Source organism: Pleurodeles waltl, chromosome 11 (genome assembly GCF_031143425.1).
Source record: "Pleurodeles waltl isolate 20211129_DDA chromosome 11, aPleWal1.hap1.20221129, whole genome shotgun sequence".
Taxonomy (NCBI): domain Eukaryota; kingdom Metazoa; phylum Chordata; class Amphibia; order Caudata; family Salamandridae; genus Pleurodeles; species Pleurodeles waltl.
Genome location: NC_090450.1, coordinates 854,989,450 through 855,009,182, shown reverse-complemented (window position 1 = coordinate 855,009,182; position 19,733 = coordinate 854,989,450). Strand labels below are relative to the sequence as shown.

Genomic DNA, 19,733 nt, shown 5'->3' with positions numbered 1-19,733 from the left:
AGTAGAAAGGTATGTTTTACTGTGTCAAGAACTGCCAACATTTATGAGAGAAATAAAATGTAGGAATTCTCAGAGTGGCTGTTTCTGTGCTGTAACAAACTCAATGTTTGATGACCATAATGCTTCCAAAGAACAATGAAAAGAATTCTGGCATGAAAGATGGCATAACCACTGGACCACCCACCTAAATCTCAAAACTAGTTCATTCTCACAAGAAAAGTGGAACAAAACCTTCGCAGAAATAGAAATGCACAATACACATTACCAATAAAACAAGACCATCATCCTTTTTCGGGACCTGTTCACTCCACCATTCTGAAAGAAACCAAACGTTCAATGTCTCCAATCTAGCTGAATGTCACAAACTCGTCTCTTGCCAAATAATTGTCACTTTCTCATTCAGAGTTGATCACACTTCTCTGTTATTTCAAAATCAAGGATTTGACCTTCAAGACGTAATGGACGTCCACTTTGTAACACTCTTGCTCTTCTTTGCTAAGGTGTCAGAATGCTGTGCCGAACCCTGAAACAAACACTTCTGGAAGGACAATCAGTTACTGGAAAAACTTCAATAAGATCTCTGTCCTTATTGCCTAGTGGAGGCTGGAGTGGTGATGTCTCTGGCTGGAGAATCCAGAACAAATTCTGGTGATTCACTTAACAGAGAGGGAGGGCCACAGGCTGAATTTGTCAATGTTCCTTTATTGTTTGGAAAAAAGTATGCCTCTTGATGGCTTAAAGTGTTGGATTTATTTGTAGGATTGTGATCCTGGGCTGGCGGATGTCAGCAAGGGGGCACCATCTTGTGGGAGCTCATCTTCTCACTCATTTATTTTCTTTCTTTTAGCAGGACCTTCAAATTTTAGTAAAAGATGTATCATAAAAATACGATTCAGGAAGTATTTTAACCCAAACACCAACCAACAGTGTGTGACTCTAGTCTTTAGAAAGCAAATCCACATGATCATCCTTGGGGACCTTATGGACAACGCCAGTAAAGCTAGAAATCCTAGAGACAAGCAGCAGCTAACAGTTATATTTGAACAAGTGTACACTAGAACACACCTATTTTCTTACTAGATTTTTAAGATGCTCCTAGTTATGCCTATGGTTCCTTAATTTTAGAAGTAAAAATCATCATTCCAGTAGATCACAAGTTACCAACTAGTAGTATTACAATAATCTCCAATCTGCGTAAAGCCTTACAAATAAGTCAAAATCCTGTAAAAGGATTTTATAATGTCATTTACAACCTAGTCCTTTTAGTAAAAGGTCATCATATTAAGGCATGCAGAAAAATATTCCATGTGCTCATTTCAAAATCTAACCCTCTTAAATATGTTATCTTCTAGAAGTGGTCAGCAGAACTAGGGCAGCGTCGGCAAGGATCTTATCATGTAATGGCTACAAGTTCAGAATTTTGCCTAAATAGCCCAAAAGATGCAGTCCTATTGTCAGCACAGCTGCTCTTAGTATTGAAGAAGAAGCATAGTCAAATCTAGTAAAAAAGTAAATTGTCAAATAATCTGCATGATTCATACGGCCATAGTTAAAGATCATCTATTTTTCTAATCTCAAGATTTTGATTGTGTTTTCAGGATTACTCCAAATGAATGACTGGGTGACCCTTTTACTAGTTCAACCGCTGCCTAAAGGCACTGTTATACTACAAACATCTGAACATATATGTAAGAGTACAAATTAAAAAGAGATCTAAAACATGGGACAATGGCAAAGGTTTTGCAAATGTTCTCGCAGAGTAGTAATGTGTGAAAATCTGTAGCGTTGCATGGTTGGGGAACACAAGAGCAGTAACATATTTAGTAAGTGATACACCGATGATGATATCAACTACACACACTAAAAAAGCAGTTTTTGCCCGATGCTAAGCAGTGTAAGACTGCACGACGACAAGTCAGAGCTCCCTTGCCTGAGGTTTGGATCCAAGCGAAACATCCAAATGTGTCTTTTATGTCATGCAATATTCTTCTCTTCTCTTGTTTTTGCATGGTCTAATTTACCATGAGGTTTTTCAGCAAAGTCAGGTCACGATTAGGTATGTTTTTCCATGAAAACCTATGTGGGATTAGGCCATTACTGCCCCATTACACCCCGTTTGCATAGATGTTGCTGATGGGGTTAGAACTCTGCAATGCAGTCATTTTGCAGTACACTTGCATCTGCTTTTTAGCTGACATATATTGTGAGCAGGAAAGCTGAAACGTCAGTTTGCACTGCTTTGTACCCCAAAGTACTGCTCTGTATCATACGTGAGCCTGCAAGGAAAAATGGTAAACCTGGACCCAATTGTTTAATTATTAACACTTTAATATTCATAAACTATGCAAACATTGGGCACCATTAACTGAATTTCTGCCTGGCCTTTAGCTAATGTTTGTGGTCCGTGAAAAACATGTACTCTTAAACTAAACACTGGCTAATAGCTTGGTTTAAGATATTGTGTTTTAAATAATTTATGAATGATTTGCTTCCTTTATATATTTTTCATGTGTTATTGTTTTGGTCTTTTTTGCTCATTACTAAGAAAACATATAGAAGGTTATCAGTATGTACAAAATGAATATCTTTGTTGTAGGTCTATCCTGGGAAGAACATCTGAAGAGCACAATATTTGCGCAAAACAAACAAATTTGCAGCTTCAACATCTCATAAAATCTTACAGAGTACACTTTTGACCTTTGTATGATTTCCATTGATTTGTGCCGCAATATGAGTACCACTGCAATAGAACTTGCTCTCTTGAGACCATGTGTGATATCATAAATAAATTAAATTTGAATTTTTACCACCTTAAAGAAGCTATGCTTTTCTGTAGGAGTGTTGGAATCTTGCAAAACCAACAGGGGGTGTAAGGAGCTGTAATGTTAGTGCTAGTCACAAGTGGGAGGTTCACAACAGAAGAGCTGCATTTCACTCCTCTTCCGATCTTCTTATGAATGTCATACAACCATACCCAAGATCATGCAATGTATTTCCAATGTTGATACCAAAGAGGTTTGAAAAGGATTCTTTGTCAATGGCCTTCTATTGACTTTATGCCAGAATGAAGTATCCATATCCTAGTATTGGCAAGATATGGCTAATTCACCCTGTCAGAATGTGCCCAGTGTGTACATTTCAAAATTATTCCTAGGTTATGTATCTCCCTTCTTTGTAGCAAGGATTGGTTATGTTGTAAGAAAATACATTAATCATGCTGACCCATGAATTTCTCTAGATATTGAACAGCTGGTAACACAATGCTTCTATACTGTACATAAAATTGCTCCCAAGCAAGTGATAAGTAGAGATGTTTTAAATGTCTGAGGATTTGGACTGAGTCACTTAAATTCACTTTCACACTTTCTTCAAAGGCATGTTGTTACATTAATGTGCTTGGTAGTGCCTGTAAGCAGCTATATCTTGAAAGTATTTCATCCAGTCAAATAGCAGGCCACCATGTCTCCAGGCTCTTACTATTGAAAATTCTAAACTGTGTCCATAAAAATAAAATTGCTGATGTCTACTTCAGTTGTTCAATGGGCAATTACCTGCAGTGCAATGCAATGAAAACCTGCAGAACCCCCTGTGAATGTAATCAAAAAGGGCAAACTTGAAAAGAAGACACCAATCAACAGTGATTTGTAAGGTATTTAATTATGTACTGTGATGAGATGAATGTTTGAATGATGCAATGTTCACTGACACCTCTGTTTCACTTTTGCTTAATCCATTATTTTCCAGGAGCACTTGTGAACAAGTTGGCATGCTTTTCTAACTGTGCTTACTTTCTTCCCTTTTTCCAAGAGGTGTCTAGGAATGACTCCTGTTCAGACTTGCCCGAGATTCAAAATGGATGGAAAACAACTTCCCATACAGAGCTCATCCGTGGAGCAAAAATCACCTATCAATGCGACCCAGGATATGACATAGGTGGAATTGACACACTAACTTGTCAGTGGGATCTCAGCTGGAGCAGTGAACCTCCATTTTGTGAGAAAAGTAAGATCCATTTTTAAATATAGTAGTTTCTATGCCTGTCACTGAAAGGTAGCATGTCAACATTCATGTTGTTTTTCAAATTCTTTAAAGAGATGCACAGATAAGTATGTTTCTTTTGAGTGATTTATTTATTTATTATGCAGTCGTTTTGCATTTATATTACATGTTAACAGAAATCAATGCATGTTGTTAGATTTTAGAACCAGGATATGCTTTCTGAAATTGAGAAACACATTTTGTGGATGTGACAATATGCAACACCCCTGGAGGTGAATTAGGAGTGAAAAGGAGGTTCATGTGCTACCCCTTCTTTTGTTGATGGTCTCAGAGAGGGATAAACTGTTCAAGTTCTAAAGCACTGGTACAAGAATGATAGGTGGATCGCAAGAGGTGTTTTGTGAAACCAATTTCCACCCTATTGTGGATCTGTGCAGGCCAGTTATTGGTGGGTAAGTTTTTAAGATCCCATCTGCAAGGGTAAGCCAAGAATATCATTTTGCAGCTTAGAGAAGAACATAACACCTTTTACTTATATTTCAGCTCAGTATACACTCCCCTGCATTCTACTCCTGTGGTGGTGCCACTAAATATGGGCAATGGAGGGATGTCTATTTGATTCTTACTTGTACTTCAATTTTTGATGGCTTGCACTTTGATTTTGTTTAATTGAAAATTATGTAATGACTCGTGCATCTGCATTGAAGCTTTTAGCTGAACTGCATTGTCAATCTCTGCTGTGTTTTAGTTTTGTTGAAAGTGCTTAAATATTTTTTCCAATGTATATGTAATCATTCCAGCATTTATGTGTACATTTGTGATTGATTAAAAAGACATTATTAGCTAAACAAACCTTTCCACTGCCACTAAAATGGATTTGAGTTGCAACCTATTTTTTAGGAAATAGTTCAGATGTATTAGAAATGGGTCTTTGGTTGGCAGCCAGGTTACCCCCTGTCCAAGCAAGGACCCTCACTCTAGTCAGGGTAAAAGAGAATCACCCTCAGCTAACGCCTGCTTACCCCTTTGGTAGCTTGGCACGAGCAGTAGGGTTAACTTCAGAGTGCTAGGTGTAAAGTATTTGTACCGAATCACAAAGTAACTCAATGAAAACACTACAAAATGACACAACATCGGTTTAGACAAATAGGAAATATTTATCTAAACAAAACAAGACCAAAATGACAAAAATCCACATTACACAAGTCAAGTTATCAATAAGAATGCAAAAAGAGTCTTCATGTAATTTTAAACACACACTAACACTGTTAGAGTGCAAATGTACCTTGGGTGCATCAAAAATAACCCCGCACGGGTGAGTGTGCGTCAAAAAGGGCTTGCGATGCATCGATATCACTCCCTAGCGAGACCTTGCATCGTTTCTCCATTAGTCAGGTCAGCGTGCATTGTTTCTTCTCTCCGCAGGAGACTGATGCGTCGATCCGGTCAGCACTCTCGGGTCCGGGCAGGCCTTGCGTTGTTTTTACATGGCCATTGGTACTTGTGCCGGAAACCCAGCCGCACGATGATATGAAAACCACGCAGCGTGGGGTGCGATCTCACCAGCCTCCGTCAGCAATGCTGTGTGTCATTTCTCCAGCCCCGGGCGTCGATCTCTGGGTCACGTTGCAGGCGAGTGTCGATTTTCAGCTGCGAAGCCGGCAGTGCGTTGATTTTTTCAGCTGCAGATCGGAGTTGCGTCGTTCTTTTCCCAGCACGGCATTCTGTGTGTGGATTTCTTCATCTTAGGCTGCCAACTTCTCCTTTTAGGGTCCCAGGAACTGGATGGGCACTACTTGGCAGAGTAGGAGTCTCTCCAGAGACTCCAGGTGCTGGCAGAGAGAAGTCTTTGCTGTCCCAGAGACTTCAAACAACAGGAGGCAAGCTCTAAATCAAGCCCTTGGAGATCTTCACAAGATGGAAGGCACACAAAGTCCAGTTTTTGACCTCTTACTCTGCCAGAAGCAGCAACTGCAGGATAGCTCCACAAAGCACAGTCACAGCCAGGGCAGCTCTTCTTCCTCAGCTCTTCAGCTCTTCTCCAGGCAGAGGTTCCCCTTGGTTTCCAGAAGTGTTCTAAAGTCTGGGGTTTTGGGTGCCTTTCTTATACCCATTTTCTCCTTTGAATTAGGCCTACATCAAAGCAAAGTCTTTCTTGATTGTGAAATCCTGCCTTGCCCAGGCCAGGTCCCAGACACTCAACAGGGGTTTGGAGATTGCATTGTTTGAGGGCAGGCACAGCCCTTTCGGGTGTAAGTGACCACTCAGCTCCCTCCTAGCACAGATGGCTCATCAGGAAATGCAGACTACACCCCAGCTCCCTTTGTATCCCTGTCTAGTGTGAGTTGCAACCAGCCCAACTGTCAAACTTATCCAGACAGGGAATCCACAAACAGGCAGAGTCACAGAAATGGTATAAGCACGAAAATGCTCACTTTCTAAAAGTGGCATTTTCAAACACACAATCTTAAAAACTACTTTACTAAAAGATGTATTTTTAAATTGTGAGCTCAGAGACCCCAAACTCCACATGTCCACCTGCTCCCAAAATGAATCTACACTTTAATCAGATATAAAGGTAGCCCCCATGTAAACCTATGAGAGAGTCAGGCCTTGCAACAGTGAAAAACAAATGTAGCAATATGTCACTGTTAGGATATATAAAACACATTACTATGGGCCTGATTCCAACTTTGGAGGACGGTGTTAATCCGTCCCAAATGTGACGGATATACCACCTACCGTATTACGAGTCCATTATATCCTATGGAACTTGTAATACGGTAGGTGGTATATCCGTCACATTTGGGACGGATTAACACCGCCCTCCAAAGTTGTAATCAGGCCCTATATGTCTTACCTTAACCATACACTGCACCCTGCCCTTGGGGCTACCTAGGGCCTACCTTAGGGGTGTCTGACATGTAAGAAAAGGGAAGATTTAGGCCTGGCATGTGGGTTCACTTGGCAAGTCAAATTTACAGTTAAAACTGCACACACAGACACTGCAATGGCAGGTCTGAGACATGATTACAGAGCTACTTATGTGGGTGGCACAACCAGTGCTGCAGGCCCACTAGTAGCATTTGATTTACAGGCCCTCGCACCTCCAGTGCACTTTACTAGGGACTTACTAGTAAATCAAATATGCCAATCATGGATAAGCCAATTACATACACATTTTGTAAAGGAGCACTTGTACTTTAGCAATGGTTTGCAGTGGTAAAGTGCCCAGAGTAACAAAAATAGTAAAATCAGAGTCCAGCACACATCAACAACCTGGGGAACAGAGGCAAAAAGTTAAGGGAGACCACTCCAAGGATGAAAAGTCTAACACATATTTCATGTGATACATATGCAATTAAGGTAGCCCCCATGTTAAACTGTGAGTGGGGCAGGCCTTGCAACAGTGAAAAATCAATTTAGCAATATTTTACTTTTAGGACATATAAAACACATCACTATGGCGGTCATTATGAACATGGCGGGAAAGACCAACGACCACCGTGGCGGCGGTGAACAGAATCCGCCGGCGGCGGCAAATAGAAAGCTGCCATATAATGAACAAAAAACCCAACCCCGCCAAACATTCCCACACCCGCCAGGACTCTGTCGGCGGGAATCCCGGCCCACCCCACCCCACCCCACCACCAAGCCAAGCACACCCACATCCCGCCCTCCAAATAATGATGCACAAATCACCTTAGCCGACAGTGGAGGCCGGACGACCATTGGCGGCTGCGACAGCCACAGGCCACAAGTGGGCCCAACAGCAACCAGTGCACACATTGGCTAGGCTTAGCACCCACACACCTGACACACATCCAGAACACCATAAAACACCCCAGACACACCCCACAATCCCTTGCAACGAAACCAGGACCGGAAGACGGAGAGCACCAGAGCCAGACAGAGAACGCCAGCAGACAGGACACGCATAGCGACCCACACAGGAGCACCTAAACACCGTCCCCAGTCCTGACGCCATCCACCACCCTCACCATGCCCCCACCCCCAAAAAAAATCCACGCTTCACCGAAAGGGAGCTAAGGACCATGGTGGACGAAATCCTAAAAGTGGAGCCACAAATATTCGGGTCCGAGGTGCAGCACACACCCATCGCCCAGAAAATGGAGCTGTGGGAGACCATTGTCAACAGGGTGAATGCAGTGGGACATCATCCATGCACCAGGGACGACATCCGCAAGAGATGGAACGACCTGCGGGAGAAGGTCCGGGCCATGGCATCCAGGCACCACATCGCAGTGCAGAAGACTGAGGGGGGACCGCCACCCACACCACCCGACTATACTGACTGGGAGGAGAAGGTACTCGCAATCCTGCACCCCGTGGGACTCACTGGACTCCCTGGAGGAATGGACTCGGGTAAGTCGTCTACATTTAACCCATATACACCATACCTGTAATACATTCGCCATCCCACCCCACCCACACCCACCTAGACCCACACCCCACCCAGCCATTACCCACCACATCCACCACCCTGCATCGCCCACAACTCACTACCAGGCCCACATCACTCCCGCTGTGCACAGCCACCCAACCCTGCACATACCCACAATGGAATAATAACCCCCACCACAATGTAACGCCACCACTGCCCCTAAATGTAATGTCCAGCTCACAAAGGCACCCATGAAGGCCACTGAAAGGCACACCAGCACAAAATTTCACAGTTCAGTCCGCCTCAAACCCTCATGCCTATGTAACATACATTTCTATGTCCCCCAACAGGCACCACCACCCATGCAACCCTAATGGAGGGGACAAGGAGTGCCACAGCATTCCAGGGAGACAGAGGCACATCACAGGACACTGGTGAAGGATCCCTGGACACTGATGAGCAGGCCGGCCCCTCACACAGCCCTGGATGCTCACCATGCAGCAGCCCCACCCAGGAAAACACTGTCACCCCTAACACCCAGTCAAGACCAGCAGGCCAGGGGAGGCATGCCCACACCAGTGGACCCTGGCCAAAAACAGGTGGAACACAGCAACAGAGGCCACAGTCTCCCACCCACAACATGCAAAAAGACGAGGGCCCCACTACTAGTGGCACGTCAAGACCTGCGCAGGGGACACGGGCACAGGGGGCCAGGGCAAGGTCAGGTGCCCCAGTGGGTCAGGGGGTAGGGCACTAGATAGATTCAGCAGCCCAGGACATAATTGCAGAGGTATTGGGGGCATACCAACATACCCAAGACAGGTTGGCACAGATTGTATCCACCCTGGAACAAAGTCAGAGGATGCAGCTGGAACAACACCAACAGGCCATGGAGCAGTGGAAAGAACACAATGCCACAATGGCTACCATTGCTGGAGCACTGCTGCAGTTGGTCAACAAACCCTCAGACACCCACACCGGACAAGAGGCCCCCACACCAGCCCTGGACAACCAGCAACAGATGACCCAAGCAGCTGAAACAGCACAGGAAATACCCTCCCAGGAATCACAAGGGCCAACCATGCCACCCCAAGTAGCTCCACAGCAGGCGCCCAAACGTAGTCTCAGGCCAAGATATAGCACTGGAAACCCAGCTAAGAACAAGCCCACCTCCAACAATTGGCACTGCCACTACTGCCAAGCAACCATCCCACCCATTCACCAACTGCACTTAGCTGAGGGCTAATTAAAGTACAAAACTACAAATAGGACCCACCAATGATATCAAACCGGCCTGCCACCAAGTCGGTTTTGAGGACACCCAACCATTACGACTTCCATCACTGTACATAGCACATTTCACTGTATTCCACCGATAAACAACATATCTCACCTGTAACACTGTCCCCTGTCTTCAATGTTGAACAAAGTGTAGTAATGATGCAACAGGCAGGGATCAACTTTATTGTCAAATTGTGCATGGTGGTGTTAAAGTGTGTTTCAAAATAGTCAAGAAGGGAATGTATATATTGTATGTCTGTACCATGCTGAAGAGGTCCATGACTCTCATATCATGACCAATTCCCCCAGTTGACATGGCACACTTACAGTGTCAATCACTAACCACATATACAGGCTGAAGTCCCACACAGTTATTGGAGGTAGAGTTGTATCAGTTGGTTTCTGGAATTGACATCTTACCCTTCCTCATCCTCACAATCACTCTCCTCACCTCTCTGAGGTAATAGATCAGGACCTATAGCACCCTCCACCTCCAAAAGGGGGATTGAATGTCTCACTGCCACATTGTGCAGCATGCAGCACGCCACAATTATTCTACACACCTTATCAGACGCATAGGCCAGGGAATCCCCAGAGATATGTAGGCACTGGAATCTAGCCTTCAGGAGACCTTTAGTATGCTCTATCACCCTCCTAGTACATCCATGGGCCTCATTGTATTTCCTCTCTGCATCCGTCCTAGGATTCCTCACTGGTGTCAGGAGCCAACGCAAGTTTGGATAGCCAGAATCACGTAGAGAAATGGTCAATACAGAGTCGTCATTGGAATGTCCTTAGTCAGACAGGCTGGTCTTCTGCAATGTGTCAGTTAGTGACAGACACACTTACCTATGATCCACCCTCTGTACTCTTGTAGTTGTTCCATCTTATGTGGCACACTACTGTTCCTCAAAACAAATGAATCATGGACAGAACGCGGAAACATGGCATTCACATGGGATATGTACTGGTCTGCTGTACATACGAATTTGATGTTCACTGAGTGAAAGTTCTTCCTATTTCTGTACACCTGTTCACTCACTCTTGGGGGGATGATGGGTATGTTGGTTCCATCGATGGCACCAATAACATGGGGAATGTTTGCAAAGGCACAGAAGTCAGACTTGATGGCAGGAAGGTCAGCACTTTGGGGGAATCGCACATAGGATTGCAGATGTTGTACAAATGCATTCAGAAATCTTGTCAGTACCTGGCTGAACATTGGCTGTGAGAAACCAGCACCCATGCCCACTGTCACTTGAAAAGAGCCTGTGGCCAGGAAATGTAGTGCGGAGAGCACCTGCGCCTCAGTTGGAATGGCATGCTGATTACGATTTCCAGGAGTCAGTGCAGGATCCAGTAATGCACATAGGTCCTGAATAGTTGCACATGTGAGTCTGTAAGTGATAATGATCTGACACTCCACCATGGTCCCCATATCCACAAGTGGTCTGTACACTGATGGTGCCCTTCCTCGCCACAAGGGTCGGTACTTATGAGGAGTAAGAACAAGGAGTCATGTGCACACATACACTGGCATATTTGCTAAAAATATTCACTGCATTCTTCATAGTAGTGTCTGTACAATAACTGCAACCTGACAGATGTACATTTACATCACTAAGAGGGAACGGAGTAAATCATGTGTGATTATATACTCTATGGATAGAGACATAGGTGCTTCATATGGCTAGTAGGCCCAGCATTGTGAGTAATTTGAATTTAAAGATGCATAGGTGATGGCAAAATGTCTGCCCAATGTCGTTCTGCCCCTTCGTTGTGGAAGTGGCCTAAGACCGCTAGCGGATGATGTCACAGCATACAGCGGTGTTGACCGCTGTTCGCACCCTCATTGGCTAACATGGATGCCAATGGGGAATCCTGGCATATCCTGGCATGATCGCCGCCGGCGGTGACGGTGCATTCCGCCGCGGAACGTGTAATCACTTGACTCCCTGATCCTGTGCGGACAAGTACTCCACTCTGTGTACTTCTGTGGCCTGCCTCTGGCTATGGATGTTCCACGTGATGCAGGGGAAAGGGCCCCGTCCTTCACCCAGGAAGAACTGGAGAAACTGGTGGAAGGGGTCCTGCCCCTGTATGGCAGACTCTACGGCCGGCCAGAGGTACAGGTGAGTCCGGGTTTGGGGGGCACTGTGTGTGTAATGGTTGGAGTGGATTGCTCAGATGTGTGCTCCTGTGAGCCTGGATGGGGCTTGGTGCATGGAATGCTGCGTGCCACTGTCCTGCCTGTCTGGGAGTACTGTCTGTCCTGTGTCTGACAATCAGCCAGCTGTTGCCTGGCTTTGTGTGGCGGTGGTTCCCGCCCCGGAACTGGCGGCGGAATGGTGGTTCATAATTTGATGGGTGGGTTGGGCCTTTCCGACGGCCTGTGGGTGGACTCTGCCATCGTCAGCGGGACTCATTTCCTGGTGGTGGGTGGTGCTCGGTATGCGTGAGTTTTGTTTGGTTCATTATTTGGCGGTCCGGACCGCTCTTCTGTTGGTGGTTTCTACTGCTACCTTTGGCAGTGCGGAACGGACCACCATGTTCATAATGAGGGCCTATATGTCCTACCTTAACCATTCACTGCACCCTGCCCTTGGGGCTACCTAGTGCCTACCTTAGGGGTGCCTTACATGTAAGAAAAGGGAAGGTTTAGGCCTGGCAAGTGGGTACACTTGCCAAGTCGAATTTACAGTTAAAACCTGCACACACAGACACTGCAGTGGCAGGTCTGAGACATGATTTCAGAGCTAGTTATGTGGGTGGCACAACCAGTGCTGCAGGCCCACTAGTAGAATTTGATTTACAGGCCCTTGGCACCTCTAGTGCACTGTACTAGGGACTTACTAATAAATCAAATATGCCAATCATGGATAAGCCAATTACATCCTCATTTTGTAAAGGAACACTTGCACTTTAGTACTGGTTAGCAGTGGTAAAGTGCCTAGAGTAACAAAAACAGCAAAATCAGAGTCCAGCACACATCAACAACCTGGGAAACAGAGGCAAAAAGTTAAGGGAGACTACACCAAGGATGAAAAGTCTAACACAATGCAGTTGACAATTGGGGTAAAGGGTTCTCAGAAAATAACGTGTGACACATGTACCTGTGTGTGAACACTTGGGGAGGCTGGATGCCATGTCTCCACTAGCTTGGTAATCCAGGTCCAACAGGAATGATGGTAATTTCCATACTTATCTGAACCGACATTCAGTATAGTATTTCATCATTTGCATTCAAGTTCACTATTACTAATATAACGCACAATATACCTTGTGACAAACTCTGTGTGACTGATTTACTATGATTGGTCGAAACTTTGTGACATCGTAGGGTTGAAATATAAATAAAACCTTTAAGATTGGTATTGACTGTCAGTGCTTCTTGGCATAATTATTCCAGTGGACAGGCCAGTCCTAGGCCTCCTTTGTTGCTGGATTGTGCCACATTTGTTTCTGTAGGCTAAAATGTGGAATACGGTTGTCTCAGGCCCTCATTACAACCCTGGCGGTTGGTGATAAAGCAGCAGTAATACCGCCAACAGGCCGGCGGTAAAAACAATTGAATCATGACCACAGAGGAAACTGCCAACACCGACAGCCACTTTAACACTCCGACCGCCACGGCGGTAGCAACAAACACAGCAGCAGTAACCCCCTACAGCCAGGCGGAAGACAATGTACTGCCCACAGCATTACAACAGGCCTATCCGCCAGCTTTTCTGGGGCAGTACCAACGCCATCAGAAGCACAGCAGAATCAGTACTCTGAAGGGAAACAACTCACCTCTCGACACTCAAGGAAGAACCACAACGTCATGGAGCCCTAACTGAACATTTTTCAAATGCTGGTGTACCTCCTCATACACCAGGAACACGAACGCCGGCGAAGACGACCACAGTGAGTACTGCACCTAGCACACAAGGGAGGGGGGGAGGAAAAAGAGAGTGATACACACACTCTACACGCAACACCCCCACCCCCACCATCCCCCCCAACACCATACACAGAAACAGATGCAACAAATTTACATATACACCCCGTAACCCTCAGGAATAACGCAAGGACAAAAGGAATTGATTGAAATGAGTGTAATAGTACAATTGTAGATAAATACGTACTTAAATAAAAAAACAGTATGTACAATATATACAAAAGGAGGTACAATGCCCACTCCAAAATGTCTGTGGCCTACGGGGCCATAACACATAGGCCAAGGCCACACTTGACTCCTGTCTCAATACGGAGAGAACAATGCAGGGGCATCAGGTCAAAAAAACACAGGCACCTCGGGGGGGGCAGGGAATGGAGTGCACCTCAGCCGGAAGATGGTACAACGCCACTGGCCTGGAGGGGGCTCCATGCCCACTGCTTGGTCCTGGGGAGTGCAAGGCCACAGTCTCTCAAGTGGGTAGTTTGCCCACTGCTTGGTCCTGGGGAGTGCAAAGCCACAGTCTCTCAAGTGGGTGGTTTGCCGACTGCTTGTTCCTGGGGAGTGCAAGGCCACAGTCTCTGGAGTGGACGGCATCTCCACTGGTTCTGGAGGGGGCTTTGTGCCCAGTGTGCTTCACCCTGCCATGGAGGGTGTGAGTGTATGCCTTCTTCCACTGGTTCTGGAAGGGGCTTTGTGTCCAGTGTGCTTCATCCTGCCAAGGAGGGGGTGAGTGGATGCCTTCTTCCACTGGTTCTGGAAGGGGCTTTGTGCCCAGTGTGCTTCATTCTGCCATGGAGGGGGTGAGTGGATACCTTCTTCCACTGGTTATGGAAGGGGCTTTGTGCCCAGTGTGCTTCATCCTGCCAAGGAGGGGGTGAGTGGATGACTTCTTCCACTGGTTCTGGAGGGGGCTTTGTGCCCCGTGTGCTTCATCCTGGATGGTGCAGGGTCACAGTCTCTCACCTGGGTGTCACACCTACAGGTGTTGCAGGGGCCAGGACGCACTGCAGCCCATGCAGTCACGATTACACACAACATGCCAGCGGTGACGGCTGCTCAGTGGATGTCCGTTGCAGTGCAGGTGTCGGTGCTGTCAGTGGTGGGGGTAGGCTCCAGACCTTCCTCTGCAGCCTCGGACGGCTGTCCACTGGGACTGCTGCTGCTGGCAGTGGTGCTGTTGGCGGCGGGGCAGGTGGCAGTGCTGGCCGTGGTGCAGGTGGCGGTGCTGGGCGAGGTGCAGGTGGTGGTGCTGGCAGTGGTGGGGGGAGGCTCTAGCCCTTCCCCTGCAGCCTCGGACAGCTGCCCGCTGGGGCTGCTGCTGCTGGCAGCTGGGTAGGTGGCGGTGCTGGCCACAGTGCAGTGGCGGTGCTGGCAGTGGTGGGGGCAGGCACCAGCCCTTCCCCTGCAGCCTCGGTCAGCTGCAGTGCCATGGCTGGTGTTGTGTGCCCCGTCCTGCCCTTGGCAGATGCCCACAGTCTCTCAAGTGGGTGGTTTGCCCACTGCTTGGTTCTGGGGAGTGCAAAGCCACAGTCTCTCAAGTGGGTGGTTTGGCCACCGCTTGGTCCTGGGGAGTGCAAGGCCACAGACTCTGGAGTGGATGGCTTCTCCACTGGTTCTGGAGGTGGCTTTGTGCCCAGTGTGCTTCATCCTGCCATGGAGGGGGTGAGTGGATGCCTTCTTCCACTGGTTCTGGAGTGGGCTTTGTGCCCAGTGTGCTTCATCCTGCCAAGGAGGGGGTGAGTGGATGCCTTCTTCCACTGGTTCTGGAAGGGGCTTTGTGCCTAGTGCGCTTCATCCGGCCAAGGAGGGGGTGAGTGGATGCCTTCTTCCACTGGTTCTGGAAGGGCTTTGTGCCCAGTGTCCTTCATTCTGCCATGGAGGGGGTGAGTGGATACCTTCTTCCACTGGTTCTGGAGGGGGCTTTGTTCCCAGTGTGCTTCATCCTGCCAAGGAGGGGGTGAGTGGATGCCTTCTTCCACTGGTTATGGAAGGGGCTTTGTGCCCAGTGTGCTTCCTCCTGCCAAGGAGGGGGTGAGTCGATGACTTCTTCCACTGGTTCTGCAGGGGGCTTTGTGCCCAGTGTGCTTCATCCTGGATGGTGCAAGGTCACAGTTTCTCACCTGGGTGTCACACCTACAGGTGTTGCAGGGGCCAGGACGCACTGCAGCCCATGTAGTCATGATTACACAAAACATGCCAGCGGTGACGGCTGCTCAGTGGATGTCAGTTGCAGTGCAGGTGTCGGTGCTGTCAGTGGTGGGGGTAGGCTCCAGACCTTCCTCTGCAGCCTCGGACGGCTGTCCACTGGGGCTGCTGCTGCTGGCAGTGGTGCTGCTGGCGGCGGGGCAGCGCTGGCCGTGGTGCAGGTGGTGGTGCTGGGCGAGGTGCAGGTGGTGGTGCTGGCAGTGGTGGGGGGAGGCTCCAGCCCTTCCCCTGCAGCCTCGGACAGCTGCCCGCTGGGGCTGCTGCTGCTGGCAGCTGGGTAGGTGGCGGTGCTGGCCACAGTGCAGGTGGCGGTGCTGGCAGTGGTGGGGGGAGGCACCAGCCCTTCCCCTGCAGCCTCGGACAGCTGCAGTGCCATGGCTGGTGTTGTGTGCCCCGTCCTGCCCTTGGCAGATGCCCACAGTCTCTCAAGGGGGTGGTTTGCCCACTGCTTGGTTCTGGGGAGTGCAAAGCCACAGTCTCTCAAGTCTCAAGTTGGTGGTTTGCCCACTGCTTGGTCCTGGGGAGTGCAAGGCCACAGACTCTGGAGTGGATGCCTTCTTCCACTGGTTCTGGAGGGGGCTTTGTGCCCAGTGTGCTTCGTCCTGCCAAGGAGAGGGTGAGTGGATGCCTTCTTCCATTGGTTCTGGAGGGATGCTTTGTGCCCAGTGTGCTTCATCCTGGATGGTGCAAGGTCACAGTCTCTCATCTGGGTGTCACACCTACAGGTGTTGCAGGGGCCAGGACGCACTGCAGCCCATGTAGTCACGACTACACACAGCATGCCGGCGGTGATGGCTGCTCAGTGGATGTCAGTTGTGGTGCAGGTGGCGGTGCTGTCAGTGGTGGGGGTAGGCTCCAGCCCTTGCCCTGCAGCCTCGGACGGCTGTCCATTGGGGCTGCTAGCAGTGGTGCTGCTGGCGGCGGGGCAGGTGGCAGTGCTGGCCGTAGTGCAGGTGGTGGTGCTGGGCGTGGTGCAGGTGGCGGTGCTGGCAGTGGTGGGGGGAGGCTCCAGCCCTTCCCCTGCAGCCTTGGACGGCTGCCCACTGGTGCTGCTGCTGCTGGCAGTGGTGCTGCTGGCAGCGGGGCAGGTGGCGGTGCTGGCCGCAGTGCAGGTGGTGGTGTTGGCAGTGGTGGGGGAGGCACCCGCACTTCCCCTGCAGACTCGGACGGCTGCAGTGCCATGGCTGGTGTTGTGGGCCACTTCCTGCCCCTGGCAGATGGTGGTGCCTCCTTGCTTCTGCCAACTGGTGTTCCTTTCCTGCCCTGTCTGGCTGGTGGTGCCTTCTTCCCCTTGCTGGCTGGCGGTGCCTCCTTCCCCTTGCTGGCTGGTGTCCCCTTCTTGCCCTTGCTAGGTGTTGAGCCCTTCTTGGCCTTGGCAGGTGTTGCTGGCACACTGGTTGGGCTGACGGGTGCCTCCTTGGAGCCTCTCACACATGCAGTAGCTGCAGAAACCACAGTGGCTGTGGACTGGGTGGCTGAGGTGCTGGGCTGGGTTCTGGGGAATAAATAAAAGGTAGCGAGGAAGAGCTTCTTAGGGACACTAGAGCGTCAAAGGGGTGAAAGTTTGGGAGTGGAGGAAGAGGGAGTGGTTGTAGGAGGTGTCAGTCTGCTGTGTTTGGGTGAAGGTGCATGGGCTAGATGCTGTTGTGAGGTGGATCGCTGTTGGGTGTCTGTGTGCTTGCGTTTGTGTACTTTGCGAGGAGGGGTCACGAACACAGTGGGAGAGGACACAGGGGACGTGTGCATGGATGTGGGGGTGGTGACTGCCAGTGAGGGGCATGTAGAGATAGGCGAGATGGTGATGGAGGTAGTGGATGAGGATGTAGTGCATGCAGGTGTGAGTGGAGATGCTACTGGGAGGGAGATGGACGAGGAGAAGGAGAGGGACACGGTGGTGGCAGTGGATGTTGGTGTGTCTGCATCTGGATGGTGCTTGTGTGAATGCCTGTGAGATGAAGGATGATGCTTGTGTTTGCCTGAGCCACTTCTGTGTGTTTATTTGGGTGAATGCTTGTTTGAAGGTGTGCTTGGGATATGCTGGGGTTGAGGGGATTGAGACTGGGTAGAGGAAGTTGGAGGGGGAAGGCTGGAAAAAGGGACAATGGCTGCCATCAGGGAGTTGGCCAGAGCCTGAAATGCTCTCTGTTGGGCCACCACGCCAGAGTGAATGCCCTCCAGGTATGCATTTGTTTGTTGCAAATGTCCTGCTAGACCCTGGATGGCATTCAGTATGGTTGACTGCCCAACAGAGAGGCATCTCAGGAGGTCAATAGCCTCCTCACTGAAGGCAGCAGGGCTGAATGGGGCAGGGCCTGAGGTGCCTGGGGCGAAGGAGATGCCCACCGTCCTGGGTGAGCGGGCACGGGAACCTCGCTGAGGGGCTGCTGGGAGGGCGGTGCTGGTACGGGGTGGCGGCTGTACCTGTAGTTGAGGTGGGTACAGAGGTGTCCGCCACCGCCAGGGAGCTTCCATCGGAGGTGGTGTCGCTGTTGGTACTTTCCCCTCCTGTCTCTGTTGTGGTGCTCCCCTCACCCTCCGTCCCACTGGTGCCCTAACCGCCGGTGGTTTCGGCCTCCCGGCCCATGTGGGATGCAGCTGCCTCCGTCGCCGGTTCCTCTGCTCCTCCGCCAGATGATGCTAATACACACAAGGACAGAGTGACAAAACAAAAAGGGGGAAGAGACAGAGGATACACTTGGTCAATGCCAGCAACAACACTACCATTGGCATACACAGCTCACAGGGATCAGCCCTATGCACTAGGCCATGCACTACCTGTTACAATGCTAGTCGCAGGCCATGGGGTACAATGCCTAATGCCATTAGCTACACACCTGAAACCCACAGGACTCTGCCCAGTAGTAGATGCCCACTAACATTATTGGGGTTGGAGTGCATCTGAGCTTGCCCATCATTGAACCTACCCTGTCATGTTCGCCCTGGCCTAGGGGCACCCACAGTCGACATCCCCCACCCAGGGAATACCTTAACGCGCGCAAAGTCATGATTCTGAATCTGTACTCACCCCCTTGTGGCTGCTGTGATGCCTTCAAGTGCCCATCCAACTCCGGATAGGCCACCACCAGGATGCAGAACATCAGGGGGGTCAGGGTACGACGGGCACCCCTTCCTCGCTGGGAGGTCAGACCCAGCTGGGCCTCCGCCGTCTTCCCTGCCCAGCAGCGCAGGTCCTCCCACCGTTTGCGGCAGTGGGTGCTCCGCCTGTCAAAGACCCCCAGGGTCCGCACCTCATTGGCGATTGCACGCCAAATACCCTTTTTCTGATGGGCGCTGACCTGCAGACAAAATACAGCAGAAAAGGTATTAGACATACCGTCCGGACTGTTATACTCATGGCCCACCATATCCCCTTACACACATACATTGACCACTATACATGGAGCACTCTGGTCAGGACCCCTCAGACCCCGCCCCTACAAGAGGCTTACACACACAGCACTCCATAAATTCATGCCCCACACATCATGCTCACAGTGTACTCACCTGTTTGTCTGGATGACCATAAAGTAAAAGGTACTGGGGTAGGACCCCATCCACCAGTCTCTCCACCTCCTCCGAAGTGAAGGCAGGGGCCCTTTCCCCAGACACTCGAGCCATTGTCGCTTCCAGACACAGGTCACAGCAGCACTTGCAGTGTAGGTCCTCTCCTGTTGAAGGTCAGCTAGCAAGTGAGTGAACAGATAGAAAATGGCGGTCACGTCTGTGGTGGTGCATACCGTCACCACTGGCGTACATCGTCATTGGCTCCTGGAACCGTTAGGCCCCAGTGGTAACCAACGCAGTGTTGCACAGCGGTCATTGACTGACGACCGCAATGGCGCACAACGCCAGCGGAATTACCTCATTTCCACTTGTCCCTCCTTACAGGTCAGACAGCCACCA

The 19,733-nt window shown here is 49.3% G+C and overlaps 1 protein-coding gene across 2 annotated transcripts in view; it reads left to right on the top strand.

The window, feature by feature from the left end:
* Positions 1–19,733, top strand: part of SEZ6L (seizure related 6 homolog like) — a 1,547,572-nt gene that overhangs the window by 1,383,422 nt on the left and 144,417 nt on the right. For both annotated transcript variants that reach the window (XM_069214699.1, XM_069214700.1), the window contains exon 11: positions 3,808–4,002. In XM_069214699.1, coding sequence (XP_069070800.1) covers positions 3,808–4,002 — 195 coding nt within the window. The remainder of the gene's footprint in view (positions 1–3,807; positions 4,003–19,733) is intronic.